At 51.9% G+C, this 19,223-nt stretch overlaps 2 protein-coding genes and 1 long non-coding RNA gene across 4 annotated transcripts; 1 reads left to right on the top strand and 2 right to left on the bottom strand.

Annotated features, from left to right (window-relative positions):
- Nucleotides 1-1,095: 1,095 nt before the first annotated feature.
- On the bottom strand, nt 1,096-6,176 carry HOXC10 (homeobox C10). Its single transcript, XM_090275584.1, has 2 exons — nt 5,340-6,176; nt 1,096-2,214 (listed from the first exon to the last, which is right to left on the bottom strand). The coding sequence occupies exons 1-2, from the start codon at nt 6,088-6,090 to the stop codon at nt 1,937-1,939; spliced, it is 1,029 nt and encodes a 342-aa protein (XP_090131710.1). The 5' UTR covers nt 6,091-6,176; the 3' UTR covers nt 1,096-1,936.
- Nucleotides 6,177-6,545: 369 nt separating this feature from the next.
- Nucleotides 6,546-10,091, top strand: LOC150011863 (uncharacterized). Of its 2 annotated transcripts, none has more exons than XR_016510688.1 (3): nt 6,546-6,638; nt 7,194-7,351; nt 10,033-10,091. It is a non-coding gene; the product is annotated as an uncharacterized LOC150011863 (long non-coding RNA). The 2 variants fall into 2 exon arrangements; XR_016510687.1 differs by lacking the exon at nt 10,033-10,091 and adding an exon at nt 7,456-8,927.
- A 5,320-nt stretch (nt 10,092-15,411) lies between these two features.
- Nucleotides 15,412-18,498, bottom strand: HOXC11 (homeobox C11). Its single transcript, XM_090275582.1, has 2 exons — nt 17,666-18,498; nt 15,412-16,388 (listed from the first exon to the last, which is right to left on the bottom strand). The coding sequence occupies exons 1-2, from the start codon at nt 18,348-18,350 to the stop codon at nt 16,156-16,158; spliced, it is 918 nt and encodes a 305-aa protein (XP_090131708.1). The 5' UTR covers nt 18,351-18,498; the 3' UTR covers nt 15,412-16,155.
- Between the last annotated feature and the right edge of the window lie 725 nt (nt 18,499-19,223).

The following is a 19,223-nucleotide window of genomic DNA, read 5'->3' as shown; positions in this document are numbered from 1 at the left end:
CCCTCTAGGCTCAACTCTGGCTTCCTTGCATCTATGGGCTGCCGAACCATACAGCCTATGCTCCAAAGCCTCTCCCAATCAGGCCACTTGCTTGGCAAAGCCCCACAGTTAGGGAGAGTAGACACTGAGAGCCTGGAGAAGGCTCACATCCAAACCAGCAGAAAACAGAAAAACCTAAGCTTCAAGCTCCAATCCTCTCGAGCCCACCCTTCCTATGCTCCCCCCAGCAGACAATCAGGCTGAGCAACATCTAGATCCATGTGTCAACCTCGAAGTGACCCTAAGTGCCAGTGTAGAAGAAGCCAAAACCTACCAATTTACCCATTTAACCGCTAAACCCCACCGCAACGGCCGAGGAGGGGAGGAAAGGGAGCTCATGGCCACTGCCCTCGGCTGCCAGCATCCACCAGCAAGCCTAAGCTCTCAGAAGGCTCGGATGCCCAAAACACCTTCCTCCCTGTTCTGCCCACTGTGCATCAGGCACCTGGGGACGCCGCTAGTCCCCACTCTGCCGCCGAGAGAAGAACAAGAAACCGCTTCTCTTACCTTGTCGCCGCCGCCTCCTCCTCCTGCTGCTGCCCGCGCTTCAGCTGCTGCTGTTGGGGGGGGGTGTGGCTGAGCTCCTCGTGTCCCCCTCAGGAGGTTAAGTTTATTCCTCTCTTTGGATAGATGGGGAGCTCTTGGGGTTCCCCCCAGCAGCGGTGGGGTGCGCCTGGCCCAGCACCCCAGGCGATCAGATCCGTCTGTTCCTCAAGATTGCAGTTTGCTCTCTGCCTCTTTCCCTCCTCCAGTCACCTTTAAATGCATCTTTTACTGCAGCACCACATTATATTTGCAGATCATAAAATCCACCTCTCGCGCGCACCAAGACCGTCCTGACATTACTGTTTTATGACCTTGACTTATTGTGGTCACCTGGATAATATTTAAATCAACGTTATGGTCTCTCACTTACATTAAACCCGCCAAGAGATGTTCTAGAAAGACTCTAGGAGATGAGTCAAACACAAAACACACACATCCACACACTCAGTCTCTTCAGGGAGGGGGGTGTTGCTTAAAAAACACTAAAAACGAAAACCACCCATTTGAGGATTATGATTCTGGAAATTTATTAGGATTTTTTTCCTTCATCAAGAGAGCTACATGCAAAAGATACAACATACAGAATATCTTTAAATAACACAACTGCCAGACAGGGACAGGGTGATATTGGGAGGGGGTATTCTGTCTTTATTTCACTATGTTCTATTCTTAATTTTTAATTTTTTTGTTCCTCTGGGTGGAATTTTTCAGATGTCAGTGAAGGGGGGATGTGGGACTGCCAGGAAGATGGGATAAATGTAGAAAGCAGTACAAATACAAGACTTCTAGCAGATTCTCAGAGCGACTGGGAGGTAAAGACACGAAGGTTTGGTGGAGGCGCTGGGCGCTACAACAAACACACAAACACTAGCTGAACTTTCCCAAATGTCTATTATTCTACAGAGGAAATGCAGAGAAAAAGGAGCAATTCTGACTGTGCTCTCCGCAAGATGACAGACCTTCTCTGGTTGATTTTTGTCCTCTTTTTTTCCCCTTCTAATTGGGTGGATTAGACCTTAACTTCTAATAGAGAACAGGATGCTGTGGGGAGTCCATGGGTGAGTGAGGAGCTGACACACACACCAGCCACACTCCTACCCTTGTCTATGTGGGCACACAACACCCCAAAACCCAGCACCCCATTTATCATGCTTCATTCAGGTGGATGCATCTTCACAGCACGAACCATTGGTCCCTTGGAAAGAGAGTCTGAGGTCTTTGCCTTTTTTGAAGGCTCGTTGCATTTATACTCTGGGAGGAAAAAAAATATACCACCAGGCACAAAGGAAGGAGGGGCGGGGAAAAGAAGGAGTGGGGGAGAGGGGAGGAGGAGAGGAGGCCAGCCAAGCTCTCAGGTGAAATTAAAATTGGAGGTCAGTTCCCGGATCCGATTCTCTCGGTTCATTTTCTTGAGTTTCATTCTGCGATTTTGAAACCAGATTTTGACTTGTCTGTCTGTAAGGTTAATGGTCTTGCTAATCTCCAGGCGGCGCTCTCGCGTCAAATACATATTGAACAGAAATTCTTTCTCCAATTCCAGCGTCTGGTGTTTAGTATAGGGACACCTCTTCTTCCTTCCACTCTTTGCTGTCAGCCAATTTCCTGTGGTGTTTTCTGCCTTTATCTCCTCTGTTAAAAATAACATTATTTATATAAGTATCCCTGAAGAGGCAAAACCTCCAGAATGCTGCAGCCTTTGCCAACCTGCTGTGGGGCGGCTGAGGGAGCACAGGGGAGCTGCATTGGCCCCATGGGCCTGGCTGGTGGGATCCTCTTGGGTTCAGGGCTCTTAAAATACCTTTGGGATCTAGATTTACAGGGGAGAGAGACAGAGGTTCTTGCCTCCAAAGCATTTATTGAATTTAAATTACTCCAATCCACTTTGACCTAGCAGATTCTGAGTACTCCCACACACACCCCCCCCCAGCTTGCTGACCCTGGTGGGTGCTTGAAACCTCACCAGGCCCTCCCTCCTCTCTGTTCCATGCCAGCTCTGGAAAAATACAATGAGAAGGAAAAGCATTTGCCAGACCCCAGGCCGGGTGGCAGAGTCCACCCAGCTGGCTAGAGCAATTCCCAAAGAGCTTTGACCCCTTTCAAGTCAGTGGAGTGATGCTGCCCATTCTCTGCAGCCAAAGGCCATTGCAGCTGTCCCTGCGCCAGATCTCCAGTCTTTGCTCCCACCTGATGTGCCACAGAGCGACACTGCCCCACATTTGATTTCCCATTGCTAGCTCTTCCTCTCCTGGCCATTTCCCCCAGGTGTGAATAGCTGAGACAGGGGAACCTGTGCAGGTAGCAGAGGTCAGGGGCAACAGCTCTGGGGCATGCTGAGTGGTCCTCAGACAACTGCCCTGGCCATAGGCTCTAAGGTCAAGGCAGAGAGATATCCCGAGGAAATGCAGCCTCTTGGAAATCTCCTGCCTGGTCTATGTTGGTCTATGTAGATATGTATACCTGCATGTATATGTGTATTCCTGAAAAGACGCACAGCACAGACCTACACATATGCACACACACATGTCTATTTATGTAAGGAGATACTATAAGGATAGTGTGTATTTCCCATTATGTTATTGATAGTTTCTTTCCCTGGACCACATTCTTGCTGCAATGGACTGGCCTTGTTCTTCAACAGCAGATAAGACCTAACCCATCTTTTCCAGGGGGAAAAAAAAAAAAAAAAGTCCAGAGACCTGAGAGGGGCAGCCAGCTAAGAACTCTGCTGATGGTTCTGCACTCCATCTCTCCCCATGCAAATTGAAACTGCCAGGTTCCTGGATCTTATCTTGATGGGGAGTGGGAGCGGTGGGGGGGGGGCAGAGGAACCAGGAAGCACCAGAAAAATGCAAACTTGAGGCTGTAGTTTAAAACATCCAAATGTCCTTAATTCTGCTCTCACCTCTACACCTGCAGCCTCCTGCCAAATTATTTAAAGGCTCGCAACATCTAATTCTGTCCTGTACATTTTCTTATTGGGGTTGTTAGGTTTTGGAGGGAGGGGAGAAATTACAAATGGGGAACTCTGGCCTGGTAGAGAAACCAAAACGGGAGAGGGGAGACAAGAAGGGCACAGGCAAAGAGAAGACTGAGAGGAATTAGTTGGGGGTGGGAGGGCTCAGGTTGTTGGAGGGAGGGTAGGAGAGAAAGGGGATCCTACTGGAATGGAGGCAGTTTGAGTTTGGGCTTGTTAACCTTGACTTTGCTTTTGGTGGGGCTAGAACGCAGTTTTTTCTACCCTAAATCTACAACCCAACCAAGCTCAGAGCCTGGAGGAAAGGTATAAAAGTAAGCTTTCATGTTGTACACGAGCCACAATGAAGGCTTTGTGGGTGGGTGTGCCTCGCTTTCTTCCTCACGCTCATCTTCTGTCCAGGGTCTCCAGGAGCTAATTTGCCAAGGCCACATTTGCAGAGGAGAACCAAGAGGGTGAGAGTCTGCCCTTGCCCGTTAAAAGAGTGCCTGTGCATGTGTGGACAGGCATGTATGAGTGTGTGCAGAGCATGTAAGAGGGGTATGTCTGAGTGTGACACAGGTCGCTGCCAGGCATACGTGTGCGCCGCATCCATATACAAAGCACCACAAGATCCAGGCCGCCCCAGTCTTTTCAGCTCTCACTAGTCCATCTGCTTCTACACCCATTGGGCTCCTCTCATATACAGCCTCCAGTAGCCCCTGCCATGGGGAACAGCTTTATTCCTCCCCTCCCAGTTAGGCCTTTTTGTGATGCTTTTGGCTCCAACTTTTCAGGCGAAGTCGGTCCCCTCACTCTCACTTCACTGCTCCCTTTTCCTCCACGTTCTTTCTCCAGGTGTCAGAGAAAGGTCCTGAAGTCCTCCAGTTTCTGCAGCAGAAATGAATCTTGAACCCTGAGCTTGAACTCCAGCTAGGCTTTTTCTCTCAAACCAAAATCATAATGAAAACAACTAAAGCCACACTTCCTTGCCATTCACACAGAAATTTCCCTACCACTCATTTGTAAGCTATTATTGGAAACCAACGAAAAAAAATTAATTTAACTAGAGAAAAGGAAAAGAAAAAACTTAAAAGGCAGACAAAAAACTTACAACAGTCCAAATGCCCTTTTCCAACGCCATACCCAAGCTAGGCGTCTGGGGGAGGGAGGGACGTGGCAGTAGCCCTTCACCTCCACCTCTTCCGGCCCAGCCTGGCTGCACAAGGCCCCCAGCCGGGCCCAAAACCGCAGGAGCCCAAACCACAAGCACAAGTGAGACCCACAAACAACAAATCGTGCTCCGCAGGATACAATTTTCAACTGGGAAAACGCTGTAAAGCGAAATCTTCTTTCTCCCCAGCCTTCCCTAGTCCCTGACCCAAGATCGCCATTTTAGGTTTTTTACAAGCTTTTGACCTGTGCGTGGGACATCAGCCCCCCACCCTACTCCACCCTGGACAACAGCATAGAGGAAACAAACCAAAGCCAGCACAGGCCTAGGAGTGGTCACCCGCCCTGGGCAGCTGACGGCTCCTGCAGGCTGCCCGCCGGGCGCACCAACCTCGGGTCTCGGCGCCCACGGCCGTTGCCTGCCCAGCACCTCCACTTCGCCGCTTACCTTCCCTAGCCAAATGACGCGCCACCAGCCTGGCGCTCAGCAGACAGGACTCGCAAGCCGGGGGTCACATTTCCAGGACTGCCCAGGGCCTCCTTGACCCAAACATTTCCCTCCTCCGCCCCGGCCAGGGAGACCAAATAACGGAGCGTCCCAGCCGGGCCATGGCCCAGGCAGCCTTACCTTTCGCTTCGTTATCCGAGGTGTCCGGGCTGGACTCGGCAGTTTTGGCCCGCTCCTTTTCGCTCTCCAACGGGCTGCCTTTTGGGCCCGCCAGACTCTGCTCGGTCTTGATTTCACTGGGGCTAGGGGTATGGCTGTCGGACTTGGGGGTCTCAGGGAAACTCACTTTGCCCCCGAGCTGGGGCGACTCCAGATGTTCGGCGCGCGGGTTGAGATTGGCCCGCTGCTCAAAAGGGGTTTCGAAGTCGTTGGCCCCGGCACAGGGAGGCGGCTTGTCCAGCGCGGAGTAACTCGGGCTGGCGCGGTAATAGCTGGGCACCGGTACGTCGTGCTCCCCGAGGCAGGACTCTTGCAGGGTGTGGGAGTAAAGAGCTGCCTCGGGGCCACTTTTCGCCCGCTTCTCTGCACTGTACATACAGCAGACATTCTCCTCCTTGACACTAGGTGGGTAGGAGCAGGAGGACAGCGGCCTGCCAACAGGTTGTTCCAGGCGGTAGGCGGTTTTGGGGTCGCCCCAGGAGTCCAGCTGCGAGAGGTAGGACGGATAGGTGTTGAGGGCGAGGTTGGGAGTGCTGCCCTCGTCCCTCTTGGAGAGCGAGGGCGCAAGCCCGCAGCCCCTCATCACCCCGCAGTTGAAGTCACTCCCAGTTTGCATATACATGCCTGCGCTCCGGCTATAGCGCTCTCCTCCGCCGGGCGCAGCCAAGAGCTCAGCGTACGAGTTCGGAGTTACATTGCGAGGGCATGTCATTTTCAGAGAGAGGGGTTTTTAAGGAGCAATACTACAGCGGAGGAGCTGACATCTTTTTTTTTCCCCATCCGGGAGGTGGGGGGCGGTTGGAGGGGCGGGAGGGAAAAGAAGGGGAGGGGGTAAATATCAGCTCCATAATTATCCGCGCGTTCAGTCCTCACCATGTGACGGCTAGACCAATGGGATTTGAAAATGGCCTTGATGATTCAGACGGCCGTGACGTCAGCGGGGTCAAGTTGTCGGCAGGCGGAGCGCGCAGCGTGGAGTAACAGCGCCACCTAGCAGCCACCTCGGGGTAGGGGCGCCGCAGCCCTTCCCCGCGAACAAAGAAAGCACCCCAGAGCTGCAGGGGCAGGAGGGAAGGTGGAAGGAGATTGTGTGGGGGTGGAGGGTTCTTGGAGGAAGGGGGTTTGTTTACCCTCAAACCTGCCTGTAATTCCTGGTGAGGGGGTGGCCAAAAGAGGGGGGTAATGCCCGAAAGAGGGAGAGAGCGAGGCAACTCGGGGCTCAAAAACAAATTCAAATTAAAAGGTCAAGACACCGGTCAGGTACTTCCTCCCCTCTCCTCACCTTCCCTTCCCTCTTCTTTGACACCCCCCGTCCCGCTTCTTCCCCTGGGGTGGGCCCGGGGTGAAGTTTGGCGGGGGAGGGCTCCAGTGGGCAGAGAAATTGAGAAAAAGTTAAGGAATCCCAAACAGAACTAAAGTTTCCCCTCTCCTGTGTGTCCTCGTCCGCTAGGATTGGCCTTTGGGGCTGAGAGCTAAGGGACCGCCCGTCATAGAAATTGGTTGAGTTGCAAGTTCTCTGTGGGAGTTGACAGGGAATTTCCACTGTATGAGGTGGGCCCAGGGAGGGGGGGTCACATCACTTCAGGGCTGCTTGAAGAAAGGAGGTTCCGAGGGGATCCAGGGATCTCAGGAAGAGGAAGCTGGTGACCCGAGGCACGGGCACCGACCGGGAAGTGTGGCCTTGGGCCTGGCTGCGTGGGCTGCTCCTGGGTTACCGTCTTAGAGGAAGGCGTTGGCCTTGGGGTGGGTTTGGCTGCTTTGCTCCAGGCCTCAACGGCCCCCGTTTTTCAGCTCACCTTGCTCCCACTAAAACAGGGAATATTACCAGAGAGAAGGAGGGAATCCGCGGGGCCTCAAAAGGTTTTGGGGAGTCACGCATCACACGGAAAACCAGGACACCACGCGACAAAATCCTTCCCAAAGAATTGTCCTTTACAGAGTGAATGAGCTGGGCATTTTTGAAAGAAGAAAAGGTACGAATCTATTATTGTGTTTATTTTTCAATAGAGGGAAGCGAGAAATAAGGAGCAAAGTATGTCTCAAACAATTCTGTTTCTCCATTGCCTTTCTCCCAAAGCGAACTAAACTCTCCACGCCTGACTTAGGAAACGGAATCTGGAGAATAACTTGTTTTTCCAGTCGCCCCACATTTTCCCCTGGACAAGCCTTGGTTTCGACTTTCCGAAGGGCTGGAGTCTGGCGGGGAAAGGATCAGAGTTCTGAGCGTCCCGGTTTGGAGGAGAGAGAAGGCTGGATCGCTGTAGGGAGGCCCAAACCCGCGGCAGCAAGAAGGGGACTTCGGAAAGAAATCCACCGGATTCTCTCCATGCCGTGGGCCAGAGAGAAGGCACCGGGGTCCCCAAACCCAGGAAAAAATTGGAAGAACATCTGTAATGTGTGACTTGCTTGCAGGACCAGCCCGTAGAGATTTGAAGTGGTTTTGTTTTCATTTGCAGGGGTCGCCATGGGCTCAACACAAGGGTTGGCCCGGGCAAGGTTAGGTTGTTTAGGCCCCAAAGGAGACTTGGGACAACCCAGACAACAGTCAATCCAAGAAACCATTTGTCCCATCGCCCACCCTGAGGGAAACGGCAGAGACTTTATGGCCACTCTGTTTGTATTATCTGCATAAGTCTTTTCCCACCAGCTTGATCGAAACTGCTTGCTTTTACGAGGACCCAACGAAAATTCCCCGTCATATTTATCAGCCAGGGATAAAAATTTAGTATGGGAACTGATATTTCCTCATTTATGGGGCGATGAAATTAAAGACCAAAGCAATTGAGAATTATATGGCTTAGGGGGGTTCCCTCCCCCCTCTCTCACATTACCCTTATTTTCCTGCCTGGTGTGCCTGTCCCTGGAGTTTGGCGTCCTAGTTCCTCGTCTTTACCCTCTGTTTGGGAGTCTGCTAGGCCCTCTCCCCAACACCCAGGTGCCACTTGGCCACTTCAGCCTTTCCTGGTTTTTTCTCTCGATGTTAGTAGCTGGAGGCCAGGACAGCACTACAGGAGCCTCTGCCGGGCCAGGCTGGGGTCCGGCTTGGGGCAGCGGGAAGTTTGCATGAGCCTCACAGAAAAAGGGTCTGATCTCAGCCTGGGAGGGGGTAAAGGAGTCGGAGGAGGAGAAGGAGGGTGAAGAAGACAAACTCCAGATTACCTCTCAAACCTAGTGAGCCCTAGGCTTAACCTGGGGAACCGGCAAGAGAGGAGTGGAGTCATGGGGCATTAGGACCTGTCTTCCCCTACCAGCCCAGCCCCCATCCCAAACTCATTCCTTACCTCAGCCTTGGGAGAGGATGGAGGCACTTCAGAATCCTTGCTTTTATTAGTGGAAGTAATCCCCAAGGAAGAAGGAAGCTCCCGCCTAGACTCCCACCTCCTCACAAGAACGAATAGTGTTTAAAGTTGAAATAATTAGAAGTATGATAAACATGGCCCATTAATGAAAAAAGAAATCAAATTCATCAGCCTAAGTGGGACCCCCCGTGGGACAAATGTTTGCCTTTAATTATGCAGAATAAACGCAAACCCGGAGTTGTTAAAACAAGAGCTGCGCTGACACAGACTTGAATAACTTCTTGGGTTTTTGCAGGCTTTGGAATTCTACCCCATTGAGGGCAATGGGAAGGAGGATGTAAGGGTAAGGACAGGGCAAGAACAGGGTGAGGGGAGCACTTGCATGGTCCGGGAAAGTAAAGTCAGCTATGGGTCCCAGCCCTGCCCCCTTGGGCTCAGTCTTTCCGGAGGCCACGAGCAAAGGCCGTTTCAGTCCTATTGTCCGAGCCTGGCGTTCAAAGGCACTTGAGCTGCCACAGCCACCCTTCCTGCTGCCGCTGCCAGGCGCCCCCAAGCCTTGCTCCACAGGACCAAGACCCTCAAGCCTGTCCCCTGAAGGATTGGACCGGAGTCCAAGAGAAGTCTGTATTACTAGAATCTCCCGGTTAAGCCATTTCCCCAACTTTCCAGCAGTGCCAAGGGACCTGTGCCTATGCCTGACTGTTGGGCTCCCTCTTTTTGCCTCAACTTGGGGACGTGAAAATCCAGGTCTGCAGGCCAGAGTGAAGTTCGGGTTGCACCCACATTTTGACAAATCCCACTTACCCCAAGAATCCTTGCCCCCTGTGGTACCCAGACCCTGGAAGGGAAGCAGAGGTGTGGGGTCTCCTGCAACCCAATAGAACTGTAAGCAAAGGAGAGGAGGAATGTGCTCCTTGCATACTCCAGGATGGTTGGTGGGTTCCAGAGGGCAGGCCAAGGGCTGGGGTCTCCTTGTGAAAATGGAAGAAGGAAAATGGAGTGCTCAACGAACAGAAAAGGAACCTCGGCTCTTTGGGCTCTAGCCCTCAAAGTGCCCCAAAAGCACTGATCTCTCCAAGGAGAATTAGCGAAGTTGCTCCAAAAGGTTAGGAAAGTCAACTGGGAAATTCCAAAGGTGAAGAGAAAAAGGAAAAGTTCTCTCCCTTTGAGTAAAATTCTAAAAATTTAAAGTGTTTGTATTGAAATCTCATCAAGCGAAATAGAAAACAAAATGACTCCAGTGGTAGAAATTGCAGGAGGGTTTGGTTTTTTTTTCTCCTTGTTTTAGAGTCCCAGATAAATCATTCTTCTAAAACTTGAAGGAAAGATTTGCTTTTCTTTTTCACTAACACCAGGCTCTGCCCCACCCTGGATTACTCGGGAGCAGAGAAAATCCCAGACAAAATGAAGAATGCTCAGAAGCCCAGAAAAGAGCTTTTCAGACAGGTACAGAGAGGGAGGTGGGAGGTCGGGGACGCTAGAAAGGGGCCTCTGGTCTCTTTCACCTCCTCGGATCTAACAGCCACTCCACCCGAGCAGCCCAACCGTCAGAGTCGCTCTCACATCTAGACCTTGTACACACATTTGCACCCAGATGATACAGAGTTTACCGCTTCTTACACATGGCTCTAAATTGTGCTTAATTTTGTGTGCAGAGCCTCAAATTTTCACTTTACCCAAATATGTGTTTCCTGCGATCCCAAGTCCTGAAGTCTGATAAGCTGAGCCAGCACAACCGCTTTCTTGCTATTCGGAAGCCGGCCAGTTATTTAACTTCGCCTCCTGAATAGAAACCAGACAGCAAACATGTCCAAAAGAAGCTTTGGCAGGAGAAGACTGATGGGAGGATGTCTTGCGGGGGGAAGGCCTTGCTCCCCACTTTAATGGTTTGCTTCCAAGTTGCCCCAGTAGGTTGGGTTTCCAGCCAGATCCAGGGCTGTGGTTGGGCCGACTTACTCCGGTGAAAATTCCCACTCCTTCCTTACCGGCTCAATTCCTTTTCCAAAATCTGTTTTCCATTATTTACCTTTTTCTTTTTCCTTCCTTCTTTTCTTTCCTTCTTCCTTTCTTTTTGGTCTTTCTTCTTTCTCTGCAATTTTTCTTTCTTTTTTCCTACAGTTCATTTTTTCTTCTCTTTTTCTGATCCTTTCTTTTTCTTCCTTAATTTGTTATTGTTCTCATTTCCTCTTTTCCTTCTTTCTTTTCTTTGCTCTTTTCTTTCATTCTCAGTATTTTCCTTACCCTTGACTTTCTACCCTAACCTTCCTTGTTTTCTCTATTGCGATGGGCTCCGTGAGGGGAGAAGATCAGGCTCAGTTGCATCGCTTTCCAGCCGGCTGCTCAGGCTCAGAGTTGACCTTCTCCCGCCTTCAGTATTAACTCGGTTACTCAGCTCCTCACAAGGGGAGGTGTAGGGCTGCCAGCAGCTGGGGGCCAGGCCTCAACAATCATTATTAGAGAAAGAGACGCTGGCACTGGGACATGTCCTTAGTGACTCCGATGGCTTCCTGCAGCACTGGTTCCAGGGCTCGGGTATCTTCATTTCCATCTCCCCGAAGGAGCCTTGTCTACCAGGTCTGTCTTTGTAGAATTAGCTCCATCTTTGTGTTGACTTCCAGAACTGAACGTTAAAATCACTTTAATTTGAGCCCAATTGATTTCCCTAAGGCTGAAGTCACGGGAACTGAAGGAGTAGGGTTCTGTCAGTCCCAGGTGGGGAGCAGATCCAAGGGGTAACGGGTGGGCTTAGCAGCCCAAGGCCAGGTCCCACATGGTCATCTTTGTTCTCTGAGCTCTCAGACTGCAGCTCTGCTAGCCATCCTCCTCCTTCTGTCCTGCAATCACTGCAACCTCTGGACAGGAATTTCTAGGCATTTTGAATTCTGTTTTTCTTCAAACCCATTGTGGACTTCACAGGAGGCAGGGATGATGCAGGGCTTTGTGTACAGCGACCCTCCAAATCCCAAATCTGCAGTATCCACTTTATCAAGGTTATGGGTCTCCACTTTATGCAGTGGGTTAAGGGTGTGTGTAGGGTTGTGTGTGTGTGAGTGTGTATATATATATATATATGAGAGAGAGGGAGAGAGAGAGGGTGAGAGAGAGAGAGAGAGAGAGAGAGAGAGAGAGAGAGAATGAATAGTGCCTGCAGGGGAGCAAGAGGGCATGATGAGGGAGGTCTGGTCCTACTGGCATTGTTTAAACTTTGGGGGTCTTTAAGGATACGTCTGGAAAACAGAATGGACAGGACTATTCTGGAGGCCGGCAGCCTCTGTTGGCTGGCAGCCCGGAAAGCTGGGTCCAACATGGGCCTCAGAAAAAATTGACCCTAACGTTTAAGCCTTGTTTTGCCTTAGGCAGAGCAAGGCAACTCCAGACACCACCCCCCACTGGAGCCCAGAGCCTCTGTCTCCCCAACCTCCCCCAAATCTTGAAATTTCACTTCATGGCAAGACCAAAACTTTAAGTTTAAAAAAAAATGGTAGGCAAATCTTGTAAAACTTTTATGCCAAACAAAGTTATAAAAACTTCCCGGGCGCTGTCTTTTTCAAAGGTTTATATGAATAATAACAAGAGCAGTCGCGTGCACAGGCTCTGGCGGTCTGTGAGAAGGGAGGGTTCACAAACAGCATCATCCAGCCCTGGGACACCAGAGGCCCTAGGGACAGCCCCCTTGAGGGAATATTGGCCCAGAAACGAATTGCCCTACAGATTCCTGCGAGAGGCGGGGAGAGGGAAGGGGTGGTGCCCTTGACTCCCTTGAAGTTCAAAGTTCTTTGCCCTGGTGAGAAAAGCCTTCTCTCTTGTCCTCAGCCCACTCGAGAAACGAGTCCCAGATAGTTTTTTCCCCATTGGGTTGAGAACTGGCTCCAGGTACCCTCAAGTCTGTTCACCTTTCAGATATCTGTTCTGTAACTTTCTTGCTCTCCCAATGTAGAGCTCCCCATTCACTCCATCTGGGACACCTAGCACCCATGGATTTTTTTTTTAGAGGCTCTTGGTGGGGCTTTTGTGAGCCATTTTCCAAGGAACCCTTGTATCGTCATTTCCCAGCAACCTAGGGGTCTGAGTGACAAAGAAACCCCAGACCAAAGTCTGGTCCCAACCCACTTCTCCTTTCAAGGACCCCAGGTTCCCCGGCACCCACAAAGCCCATGGTGGGTGGGGAGGGGCCCAGAGTGCTCTCTCAGCCCACACCACTTAATACCCTTGTAAACTCCCACGTGCGCTATAAACTTGGATTTTTACAACCAACATTCCTCCTTAGCTCGGGGAAACTTTGAACTCGGCCTCGGGTTTATTTACTTGGGGGGGGGTGGCGGTGGCAGGGAAAGGGGGTTGGGGAACTGGGAGCTGAGAAAGGCTACAGAAGGGGAAAATGCGGGGCAAGGGGGTAATGGTGTAAGGGTATGGGGAATGTTCAGGGTGCCAAGACCGTCCACTGCCGGTTTGTTTACTATTTAGGGCGGAAGCGTTTTCTAACACAGGCCAGACTGGGTCGTTAAGGGCAAAATGAAACTGGGTTTAGAGGCGCGGGCTTGAAGGGGGGGCGCGCGCTTTATGGCAGCGTCTAGACGAGGATCTTTTGTTCCAGGGCAGCGCCATGGCTGGAGGGGATTACTCGGAGAAGTTGAGCCCAGAGTACCTCTGACCAGCGAGGGGGGTTGGACATCCCGGGGGGTCCAAAGGTGAGTTTGTTTGGGGGACATAGAACCATTTTGTTCTTATTTTTAGAGGGTCACCAAGGACTGGCAGGTTCCTGGTCCTGAGTCATAGGAGCTTTGTTTTCCTTTCACTATGACCCCCCCCAAACCATTTTTTCACAATCGCTCCTGCAGCTAAGGATCTTTTCTGGGCTGCACATTGCAGGGAAAGTGGTAGCTGTGAATTTAAAATATTTTTTCTCCAAAATCAGGAGCCATTGGAGATTAATATTTTGCTATATAACAGGCTCATTCTACAGTTATTTTTTCTTATTTTATTGGAAACATGCCCAGCAGGCCAATATCCCTTGATATGACTAGTAGATAAATACCACATACCCAACGAAGTCTCTCACACGCACACATGCACACACATACACAGAGGAGGACCCTTAGCTGCATTCCTGCTGACACTCACTAAACCCTGCCAGTGGTTACACACCACAGAAGACACAAGCCCTAGATGCGCATGTGGCCAGGTTTACTCCATAGTACAGGGAAAGCATACAAATAATATTCCTTCTCATGTGTACCTTAAATAAAAATAGCTCCCCCATGGGGGAACCGTGGGGCTGCATTGTATATACATCTCTGTTTGCAAATTTTGTCTCAAAACCACACTTACAAATTACAGACTCAGATACCTAAGCTGTAGGGATCCCTGTCATCAAAAACAATGACAAAGCCTAGAAGCAATAGTCCATAGTCTTGGCACTTTTATCTTTCATTCAACAGAATTGTATTGACAAAAACATTTTCTTTGAATTACATAAGAACAGTTCAAAAGAGGGGGAAAGACAAGAGAACTGGTCTCAAATCTCAGTCGCCAAATAACTAATTTGGATGAGAGACTGCCAAAGTGCCCTCACTGAAGGTGCGGAGAGGACTATGTAGAAGAAACATGCAGGAAATATAGACGGGTGTGGCCAAATAACAAATAACAAATTTGGACGAGGGACTGCCAGAGAGCACTCACTGGAAGTACGGAGAGGACTATGTAGAAGAAACCTGCAGCAAATATAGATGGGCGTGGCGACTGTCCCCTCAGGTCGTCATCTGCCCAAGTCTCCCACCAAAAGCCAACCTCTTAGAAAAACAAATCTCTGGGGCTTTCTCCTCTGGGACACTCAGTGTATAAACATTAGGGTGGCCCCAGCCTAAGGTATTGTTGTGTCTGGAGGAGCCTGGCCATTTGTGCTTGAGGGGAAGGGGCCCTGTCCCACCTTCCCACCCTCTGGAGCAGCCAAGGTGAGGAAAGGAAGAGGGCTAGTTTCTCCTCCCACCTTCAAAATTGTATATAAAAATTCCAACACAGTCTTCTCATGGAGGGAAAAAAAAAAAACCAAAAACGAAAGCTCTACCCTCAACCCTACACATTTAACTGCGACAGACTGAGACATCTGGCGGGAGGGTGGTGGAGCCAAGAAAATTCCTATAAATTTAAATTCGATGATGGTTACAATTAACTCCACAACAAACGTGTACTTAAACGGAAAGCGTTGCTGGGCATTTGGACGCAGCTTGGGCTGCACGTGAGAAAGGAGAGCTTTAAGAGGAGCCATGGGATATCCTAGCTTGAGAGCAGGAGGAAGCTACCACCACACTATCGCCCTGCAGTTGAAGAGGGGGTGACATGCAGGCCCACCAGCTCCAGCCTACATCACCTTTACACACCTGGGCTCTGCCCTCCTGCCTCTTCCTCCACCTCAGGAGCACCGAGGATTTTAAGAGGAGAAGGGCTAATAAAAGGGTCAAATAAAATCATAATACTGAACAGAAAGAAATATCTTTATTTGCCACCAAAAATTCAGCAATCCCTCTGGGACAGGAGTAGGATAGGGATTGCACATGTATACACACTCACACACACGGGGAGAGAGAGATGAGTGATTCGAATCTCACCCAGCAGTCCTCCCCTCCATCCCCTCAGGGTAGAAAGAATCGCTTGTGAAACTTATTTACAAAAATTCAGGCCCCGGCATGGGGGAGGCACCCAATCCCATCTCCCTATTGCTTCACTCACCCCATTTTTTCCTTAAAAAAAAGAAAAGGAGGTAACAACTGCATAGACTATAGCTATAAATCCATGGAGTGGGGTACGACTTGGAAAAAGGTTGGGAAACCTCAATGCACCAGTTACAAAATTTTGAAGGAGGGCTCTACACATTCACAGGAAGAACAGCTAGGCTTGGGCGGGGCCTGGGCACAGACGGAGGTAGGACACGGACTTTGCACATCTAACACCAGGTCGAAGGTACAGAAATTTCACAGCAAAGCAACATCACATTTAGCTGCCCCCTGGCAGTGGGGCAGGTGGGGTAGGGGCGTTTGGCCGGAGAAGTCTCCCTTCGAAGACACGGTGTTTTAGCTGATCTTTTCACTTGGGCAAGGGAAAGCTTTTAGTTCAAGGATTGTTCGGCTCAGGCGCCCACGACTCTCGCCCCTCCCCCACTCAATCCGAGCAGCAAGACGTTGTCGCGAGGTGTGTTTTCTTTTAAAAGTCTTGGCCTCGGCGCCAACAGAGTCCATTCGCCATGGTCAGACAATTCACTTCACACACACACCCCTTCCAGGCTCGGTGCCTGTCCCACAGCTAGAGTCAGACTGAAGGTGAACGACGCTCCGGAAGGAAGTGCGGGCAATGGCAATGGGGGCCAACCCTGGCCACAGTCTAGTTTTCCACCCGCGAAAAGAAGGCGAGTTAGAAAGTGAAAAATAAAAATAAAATAAAATAATTTCCCCCTCCCCCTCCCCCCAAAAGGGCCTGGTCTGAGGTTACAGCAGAGGATTTCCCGAGAAATACTGCAGCCGGTCTCTGCTTAGTTTTTTTTCTTTCATCCTTCTGTTCTGAAACCAAATTTTCACTTGTCGGTCCGTCAGGTTCAGCATCCGGGACAGCTGCAGCCGCTTCTCTTTGTTGATATACACGTTGAAGAAAAACTCTCGCTCCAGTTCCCGGATCTGGAATTTCGAATAAGGGCATCGCTTCTTGCGGGTGCGGGGGGCGTCTGGAGGGGAGGGGGCAAGTTCGAGGGGGGGGGGGAGAGAGACACGTGAGACCCGGGCGACCCCAGCTCGCTGAGCCCTTAGGGGCCCTTCTCCCAGCCCCGCTGCTAGGCAGCCCTCCCGCCAGGCGGGCCGGCTGTCTCTGCGCAGGCCGGCAGCCCTGGACCAGCCGCGAATTCCCTGCCAGGTCTAGCTTGTCCCAGTCCTGGGCCACCACAGGACTCCCTCCGCTCAGGAGAGAGCCAGGGCTGACAGTCTGGGGAGAGAAGATAGCCAGCTTGGGCCAAGTGCGTTCCTGCCCCCCACTCCCTGCCCCTTCCCTTGCCCCGGCCTGCACAGCTGCGGGCCTGGGCCCTTCCCCAGGGCCTCCTAATAACTGGAAGTCCACCGTCCCCATCCTTCGGAAATCTGGGTGGGGGGTACCTCGGAGAACAAGAGCGCAGAAGTGAAAGCGGGAGAGAGCCATGCGGAGGCAGGGAAGAAGCGAGCGAGCAGGCACCAAAGACACCGAGGGCAGCTTCCAGGGGCCCTAGCGCCCCGGGACGCCCGGCGGGCCGCGCCTTCCTTGTCGCCGGGCTAGGCCGGCGCGGAGGCCGCGGAGCGCAGAGAAATGCCGAGACGCAGGCCTAGGGCAGAGTGGCGCCCGGAGTCGCCTCTCCCCAACCCTCCGTCGCCGCTGACCCTGGGTGGCTCCGGGTTCTGCTCAAGGACCCGCAAACACATAGTTTGAACATTTCAAAAATAGTTTTTAAAAGAAGCAGAGCGGCTCCGGCTGGCCTCTCCGGTCTCAGGTTCTGCTCCATTGCCTCTCTCCCCCACCACTCCCCCTCTCTGACTTTCTCCCGGTCTTTCCCTCGCCCTCCCCTTTCTCCCCCTCCACCCCTCCCCTCCCTCCCACCCCCGGCCGCCCGGCTCCCCATCCTTCTTCCTTAAATGCTCCTCTAAGTTCACGATCAAAGTTAATATCGCCCGCGATGGTGGCGCTTTTAAAAATTTCACAGACAGAGGGAGATAACGGGGAGGGGGTTCACCCGGCTTTTCCAAAGAGCTCTTTTCCCTCCCTCCCCACCCCTTCTCCATCGTAAAAAGTCGAGTCGTTGGAAGAGAGGGCTTTGTAGGTTATAATAAAATCCTTTGAATGCTTATAAAACTCCACATAAAATCAGACTGACCCAAAACACGAGGCCGTCCCAGCTCCCCTCGCCTCCCCCCTACTCTCGCCCTCCCTCTCCCGCTCCCACCCTCGTTGCCCGCCTGTTTCCCGGCCGCTGCTACCTACTGGGGGCGGCTCCCTTGGCCGGTTCCTTGGCCGCCGAGTGGGCTGAACCCGACGAGCTGGGATTCGTGTTTTCCTCCTCGGCCTCGGCCTCGGCCCCCGCCTCAGCCCGGGACTCTAGTCCCGTGGCCGGGGGCGCCTCGGGCTCCCCCTTCGCCTCACCCTTGCCTGGGCAAGGGGGCTCGGCAGGCGCATCGCCGCCGCCGCCGCAGTAGGCGTTGTCGAAGAAGCGGTCGAAGGCTTGAGGCAGGACACTATTCTTGTTGACTGAGGAGTAGAAGCCGGCGGGGGCTGCGTGTGGGGCGCTGGGATGGTGGTGGCCGCCGTAGGAGCCTTCGTTTTTCATGAGGATCTCGGTGACGGTGGAAGGAGGCAGGCACTCTCGGTGCATAAGCTCGTCGGCAGCTGCATAGCAGGAGGAGTAGCTGTTCCGGTGGTGCCACTTGCCGGACGGCTCCAGGCCGTAGGAGACCTCCCGGACCGGGGGCACTTGGGCGGAGTAGGGGTAGGAGATCTGACGAGAAGGGGCCTGAGGCAGGAAGGAGGAGACCGTAGAGAACTCGGGCACGTAGTAAGTGCAACTGGGCAGGTAGAGGTTGGAGGCGCAGCTCCCTCGCTCGCCGAAATCAGCGCCCCTCTCCTTGCGCGACGGCGAGCAGAAGTTGCCCAGGTTGACCGAGTTAAACATCGTTCTCTTCTCCTGCCGGCTCCAGATGGAGGTTTTGGACCCGGTCTAGTGAGGGGGGAAAATTTGGGAAGGCGAGATGACGCGTTATCCGTCTTAGTCTCTCTCCCCGAGCACGTGATCCAAAGTAGATATTGTCATATATCAGTTCGGAGCACTTCGCAGACGTAGGAGGGGTTCTCTCTTAGGTAAGATGGGGACGTTCAGGCGATTGGTTTGCAAACACCGCAGAAACATTATGAAAATCAATTGCAGATTTGTATTCGTTTTTCTCTCGTCACTCCCCTCCTCTCCATTCCACAGAGGGAGCAAAGGAGGAGAGAGGTTGGGGTGGGGTGGGCGGTGGGATGGGCGGTGGCGGTGGTAATTGTATTTTTTTTTTTTTTCTCTAGCTGCTGCTCTCTTTTTCCCCAGGATTGGGGGAAGGAGGAGAGTTCTCACGTACAGGGGTTCTTGGCTCCTCCTGGTGATCAGCCAGAGACTAGGGTGGGGATGAGAACCTTCTCCCCCACTGCTTGATTCGGCCAGAGATGTGAATCCTGCACCCCAACTCTTAGGAAACTCTTACCCCACCAACCCACAGAGGGACCGGCACCTACTTAGAAGAGTTCAAAGAAGTCGATTCTTTTCCCCGACCAGGGCTGGTGTCAAGACTACCTTTCCCCTTTGGAAAGATTCACCAGAGGAGTATCTGAAGTTTCTCAAAGGTGAGGCAGCCCAGTAGCAAGCCAATGTCCCAACTTTGTCTGGCTTGCTGTGCTGCCAGCGGCTAAGGGACTCAGATTAGTCATAAACTAGTGGAAAGCAGTGCGCCAGCCGCCCAGCCGGTGCCTGGCGAAGTCTGGGAAAAACCTTCTCTAATGTTGTGTTAAATAT

The sequence above is a fragment of the Furipterus horrens genome, unplaced genomic scaffold (genome assembly GCF_987537825.1).
Source record: "Furipterus horrens unplaced genomic scaffold, mFurHor1.1.pri manual_scaffold_4, whole genome shotgun sequence".
Taxonomy (NCBI): domain Eukaryota; kingdom Metazoa; phylum Chordata; class Mammalia; order Chiroptera; family Furipteridae; genus Furipterus; species Furipterus horrens.
The sequence above is the reverse complement of the archived record's forward strand: the minus strand, read 5'-3'. Positions and strand labels throughout refer to the sequence as shown.

Excerpts from the sequence above, each read along its gene's own strand:
- HOXC10 (XM_090275584.1), bottom strand. The coding sequence starts at position 6,090 with ATGACATGCCCTCGCAATGTAACTCCGAACTCGTACGCTGAGCTCTTG. Across the intron at positions 2,215-5,339 it reads CTCGGATAACGAAGCGAAAG|AGGAGATAAAGGCAGAAAAC; the intron begins GTAAGGCTGCCT and ends TATTTTTAACAG.
- HOXC11 (XM_090275582.1), bottom strand. The coding sequence starts at position 18,350 with ATGTTTAACTCGGTCAACCTGGGCAACTTCTGCTCGCCGTCGCGCAAG. Across the intron at positions 16,389-17,665 it reads GGCCAAGGGAGCCGCCCCCA|ACGCCCCCCGCACCCGCAAG; the intron begins GTAGGTAGCAGC and ends CCTCCCCTCCAG.